This window comes from Capsicum annuum, chromosome 3 (assembly GCF_002878395.1).
Source record: "Capsicum annuum cultivar UCD-10X-F1 chromosome 3, UCD10Xv1.1, whole genome shotgun sequence".
In the NCBI taxonomy this organism is placed as follows: Eukaryota; Viridiplantae; Streptophyta; class Magnoliopsida; order Solanales; family Solanaceae; genus Capsicum; species Capsicum annuum.
In genome coordinates, this window is record NC_061113.1 from 248452971 (window position 1) to 248459433 (window position 6463).

At 34.6% G+C, this 6463-nt stretch overlaps 1 protein-coding gene across 1 annotated transcript; it reads right to left on the reverse strand.

The window, feature by feature from the left end:
- Positions 1–1218: 1218 nt before the first annotated feature.
- Positions 1219–6220, reverse strand: LOC107864837. The gene is given in 9 exon segments (XM_047408748.1): positions 1219–1602; positions 1746–1852; positions 1855–2527; positions 2702–3337; positions 3785–4039; positions 4461–5101; positions 5207–5414; positions 5583–5935; positions 6040–6220. Coding segments are annotated over 9 exon segments (3438 nt in total).
- Positions 6221–6463: the final 243 nt, after the last annotated feature.

Consider the following 6463-nt stretch of genomic DNA (forward strand, 5'->3'; position numbering starts at 1 on the left):
ATCAAGAATTACATATTTCTTATGGATTTTAAATAATTTTCATACATAAAATTTTAAGTGAATTTTCTCAAACACGAAAAAAATATATATTTCGAAAAAACTTCTTGCTATATTCGAAAAACAAAAATCTTCTATGTTTCATAAATATGAATTTGATTCATATATATAGGTGGTTTACCCATTTTCAGCCTTATTTTTTTTAATTAGTTTATGAGAACGTGTGTTGCATATTCATTCCTTAATATAAAATTAATTTTTCAAATAATATATTTTAAATGACCCATATACTTACAAGTATTTTTGAGCTAAAAAAAGATAATTCAAAACATATAAATATAAAAATAAAACTCATAATTTCCTAAATATTAGAATCGTAAGTAAATGACTATTTTGTCAAGTGTGAACACTATTTTAAAGGAGTAAAAAGGTGAACGACATTTAGCTACGAGGCTTCATACTTTCAATATTTAGCAATAACTTAATTTAAATTTTTCAGTTCTAAATATTTCTTTTTTTCTCAATCTATGTATCTAGTCAAACACCATCACATAAATTGACAAAGTAAGGCATATAAAAAAGACTATCACTCCAAGAAGAAATATTATTTAAGAAGATCAACTGCAAAGAAGTCATACCTAGATAAAAATAAGCATGTAAGAAAATATAATACTAGTAGAACCTACAAAAATAAATTAGAGTGTTTTACCTGAGGTAGCATAGAGCACTTATCAAATACTTGTCAAAAAAGAATCAATAATAGATCTAGGAATGCACAATTAATCGAAGATATAAATGAAAATTTAATAAATGTAGACGAATATATGTCAAATGATGAAAGTATATACTCTATTAGAAGTATGAAAGTGATGTGAAACAAGATAATAGAAGCAAGATAGGAATTAAAGATACAAAATAAATAAAGATAGACACAATTAGATTCAAACAATCAAAAGATGTAATGGTGAAACTAACCAAAACACCCCTTAATTGAGAAATAAAAGTACCTAATCTATTAGAATCCTCAAGAAGGTAGTACCCTTACTTGCAAATCCGAGGACAATTTTTGAAAATCAACAAAGGGTTTCAAGCTCTCAAAGGAGTCACAATTCTTCAATATTCAAAAACTAGTGGCTCAACCCTAATAACTACCTATTTATACTAAGGGTTAAAAGAAGTAAGGAAAGACCAAATTGCCCTTCATTTAAATTACAAGCTAATTTAAATGGTAGACACACTTAGAATATTAAATATCTTCAAGTCATCCATATTGGAGCCTTCCAAAGATTCCATCTTCATCCATAAAGCTTGATATGCTTGAAGGTCCTTAGCTTGACTTCTTGTGAAGGGCCTTCTCGAAGTAGCGTCACTTTGATGTACATCACTCTCCTCTTCTTCAAAAGAATTCGTCCTCGAATTCGCCAATCCTACATCAAAAAGAGATAAATCACTAACATTGAAAACATTATGAATCAAATACTCACTTGGTAAGTCCACTTTGTAAGCATTATCTCCAATCTTCTCAAGCACTTGAAAAGGTCCATCTCCTCTTGGCATAAGCTTGTTCTTCCTTTTGCTTGGAAATCTCTCCTTTCTAAAGTGAACCTATACCCAATCACCGAGTACAAAAGTGACTTTTTTTTTCCTTTGTTGGCTCTTTTGGTTGCATCGTTGTTAGCCTTCTCAATTTGAAATCTTACTTTCTCATGGATGTTCTTCATAGCTTTTGCCTTAGCTTTTGCATCTACACTCACAATAATATCTTTGGGCAAAGGAGTGAAATCCAATGGAGTCAAGGTATTAAAGCCATAAACACACTCAAAAGGGGTCATGCCAATAGATCTATGAATAGTTTATTATAGGCAAACTCAATTAGTGGCAATTGATCCTCCCAAGAAGTCAACTTTCCTTTAACCATAACTCTAAGCATGTTACCTAAAGTTCTATTAACCACCTCGGTTTGACCATCTGTTTGAGGATGACAAGAAGTAGAAAATAGCAATTTAGTTCCCAAATTCCCCCACAAACACCTCCAAAAATGACTAAGAAATTTTGAATCTCTATCACTAATAATTGTTTGGGGAACACCATGCAATTTCATCACATTATGAACAAATAAAGTAACAACATGAGATGCATCATCACTTTTATGACAAGCAATAAAGTGAGCCATTTTTGAAAATCTATCCGCAACAACAAAGATGCTATCCTTACCATTTCTTGTCCTAGGAAGCCCAACAATAAAATCCATGGAAATATCTAACCAAGGACCATTAGGAATAGGCAAAGGGGTATACAAGCCATGGGGTTGGGTAGAAGATTTAGCATGCTTACAATCCAAACACCTAGCACAAATTCTTTCCACATCTCTTATCATTTTAAGCCAAAAGAAATGTTCACTAAGAATAGCTAAGGTTTTTGACACTCCAAAATGACCCATCAAACCTCCATTATGTGCCTCTTTCACTAACAAGTCTCTCCATGAAGACATAGGCACACAAAGTTTTCCATTTCTAAATAAGTAGCCCTCCTTCAATTCAAATCTAGGAGTTCTAACTTCATTTCCCTCCTTAACAACTTGCACACACCTAGTTAAGCTTACTTTACACTCTCCAAAGACTTTTCCAAAATCATCACCGTTAGAATATAACTCCTTCAAACTCTCAAAACCCATCAACCTAGACGTCAAGGTATTCATCAATGCATATCTTCTAGATAAAGCATCCTCCACAATATTCTCTTTACCTTGCTTATAATTAATCACATATGGAAAAGACTCAATGAACTCTATCCACTTGGCATGCCTCTTATTAAGCTTATTTTGGATCCTAATATGCTTCAAAGCCTCATGATCGGTTCTAATCACAAACTCCTTATGCCACAAATAATGTTGACAATTTGCTAAAGCTCTCACTAAGGCATAGAGTTCCTTATCATAGGTAGAATATTGCAATGGAGCTCCTCTTAATTTCTCACTAAAGTAAGCTATGGGTTTCCCTTCTTGCATCAAGACCACACCAATGCCTACTCCACTAGCATCACACTCAATTTCAAACCTCTTCTCAAAGTTGGGAAGTCGAAGTAATGGAGTGGAACTAAGTTTTTCTTTCAAGATTCTAAACGCTTCCTCTTGTTTTCTACCCCAAATGAAAGGCTTATCCTTCTTAATGACCTCGGTTAGAGGAGCGGCTAAAGAACTAAAATCCTTCACAAATCTCCTATAGAAACTTGCCAACCCATGGAAGCTTCTAACATCACTAATGGACGTAGGAGTTGACCAACTTCTAATAGCCTCTACCTTTTCATCATCCACCTCAACTCCTCTTGAACTTACAACAAAGCCAAGAAAAATAACACGGTCAACACAAAAAGAACACTTTTTAAAATTGACATACAACTTTTCTTTTCTCAACACATCAAATATCATTCTGAAATGTTGCACATGATCATCCAAACACTTTCTATAAACCAAAATATCATCAAAATAAACCACAACAAAATTATTAATAAATGACTTAAGCACATGGTTCATTAATCGCATAAAAGTGCTTGGTGCATTGGTTAGCCCAAAAGACATCACCATCCACTCATATAATCCAAACTTGGTTTTGAAAGCGATTTTTCATTCATCTCCGGATTTCATTCGGATTTGATGGTATCCGCTTCGCAAATCAATTTTAGAGAATAAAGTAGAACCACACAATTCATCTAGCATATCATCAAGTCTAGGGATGGGATGTCGATATTTTACCGTAATTTTATTAATGGCACGACAATCTACACACATCCTCCATGCCCCATCCTTCTTGGGAACTAGAATTACGGGCACCGCACATGGACTTAAACTTTCTCTCACCAAACCTTTATTCACAAGTTCTTCCACTTGTCTTTGCAATTCTTTGGTATCTTGAGGATTGCTCCTATAAGCCACTTTTTTGGGTATTTGAGAACCCGATAAAAAGTCAATTTCATGCTCTATTCCTCTCAAAGGAGGAAATCCACTTGGTATTTCTTCCAAAAATAGATCTTCATAATCTTGCAACAAACAATAAACAACACTTGACAAATATAAAGAGGCGTTAGTTCATTGTTAGAAAGCAAAGAATAACCTTTAGGTTTAATAAATATGACTTGAGTAGCATCCTCAATGTTTAGCTCTTTCATGCTCTCTTGATTTTGCAAAATCATGCACATTTTATTTTTTTTTTGATTTTTTTGTTTTTCTTGCTCACCATTTTTTTTTTGTGATAACTCATTCTCACTTGAGCTCTCAACCTCTCATTTTTCCTCTCTTGAGTTATCATTTTTCACTCCCTTACTCCTCTCTTTCTTTTTTCTTTCAACTCCCCCATTTTTCTATATTCCTCACAAACTTGAAAAGGAGAAAGTGGGTTAAGAATGTGCTTTTTACCATCCTTAACAAATGCATATTTATTTGACCTTCCATCATGTTTAGCCCCCACATCATATTCCCATGGCCTTCCCAACAATAAATGACAAGCTTGCATCGGTACAACATCACAAAACACTTCATCATGATAACTTCCAATCTTGAATTTTATCAACACTCTCTTGGTTACCTTGAGTTCACCACATTCATTGAGCCATTGCAATCTATAAGGTTTTGGATTCCTTCTTGTTGGCAGTTTTAATTGTTCTACCATAGAGACATTAGCAACATTGACACAACTTCCACTATCAATGATAAAGAAACATAATTGCTCTTGCACTCTACACCAATTATGAAACAAGTTCTCTCTTTGATCAATATCTTCCCTTGCTAGAGCACTCGTACTTCTCCTCACAATAAGAACAAGATTTCCATCATCATTAATTTCTTCTCCATAACCTTCCCCCATAAACTCATCACTACTATCATCCTTCATGAGGCCATCTTTAGATTCATCTTCGATTTGATAACCACCATCATTCAATGCAATGATAGTTCTTCTATTAGGACACTTATTTGCTTTATGACCATATCCTTGACATTTAAAACACTTTATTTTAGATGAAGTTTCAAGTTTAGATTTGTTACCTCCATCCTTGTAGTCCTCCTTTGATTTGCCTTTGTCAAAGTTAGACTTCAATTCTTGCTTTGCACCTTTGGATTTGTCCCAAGTGGGAGATGATTTCCAAACTTCCTTATTTTTAGCCCATGAAGAAGAAGAAGAAGATTGCACCCTTGACTTGTTTTCCTTTTGATGACCCTCCACCTTGAGTGCTATTTGATAAGCTTCATATAAAGTAGAAAGACGATGCAATTCCAATGGATGCCTTACCTCTTTATTTAAGCCTGAGATAAATCTTGCCACAAGCTTCGCCTCTTCATCATTGACATTAGCTTGAAGCCTAGTATGCTCTAGTTCCTCATAATACTCTTCCACACTCTTACTTCCTTGTTGAAGATTGTAATACTTCTTGAGTTTATTTTACTCATAATCTTGACCTACAAACCTTTCTCTCATTCGCCTTTTCATGTCATGCCAACTTGTAACAAAGTCTCTATTCACCAAAGCATCTCTTTCAAATTTTTCTCACCATGTATAAGCAAAACCCTCAAGGTGACTTATAGCATAATTCACCTTTTTAACATCACTCACATTGTTGAGATCATATTGCCTTTCAAGTTTCACAATCCAATCAAGATATTTATTCGGGTCACCACTTCCTTTGAAGAATGGAAGAGTAACCTTGATGTTGTTGAATCCTTGATCTTCATCATCATTCCTTCTATTATATTCTCTACCATCAATCGGATACCACCCTCCATTTCCTCCTCTTCTTCCTCTCCCACCTAACCTCTCTTGTTGAACTTGATCATTGGCTCCATAATCATAATTATATCCATCAAAAGAATCATGCTCTTCAAGGTTATGTTGGGATCTCACTTGAGTTCTATTGACTTGTGGTGGAAGATTTCTTTGTTGATTCCCCCCTTTGGAAGTGTTGCTTAATTGCAAACTTTTGGTAAAGTAGCCTTAGGAGAGAGAGTATCTTGCACTACCATGTGAGATGGAGTTGTATCAAGAGGAATCTTACTTGATCCCTCATCATGTTGACCAATGGGGTTGAAACCCTCAAATGGTTGCTTTGCCATTTCTTGACTTCTAACCCTTCTATCCACATCTTCCAATTTTTTCTTCATTTCCTTTATTTCTTCCAATAGCTTTTGAAGCAAAATTTCCATTTTGCTAGAGGATTCTCCCTCAAATTGAGTCATTGTACCTACAAAATAAATAAAAGTTAGTAGAAAGAGTTCCTCACCACTCACTCACATCATGTTTTCCTCTTTTTGTCGCTCACACTCGTGTATCACTCTAAGGCCAAAGACTTTTAAGCCCACTCTCAAATGAACTCACCTCATTCTTGCTTGTTACCACTCTTGAATAACCCAAGATTGCGAGTCAACACTATCAAATAATTCACAAGTAGTACTATTTCTTCAGGATAGAGTGGAGTTTAT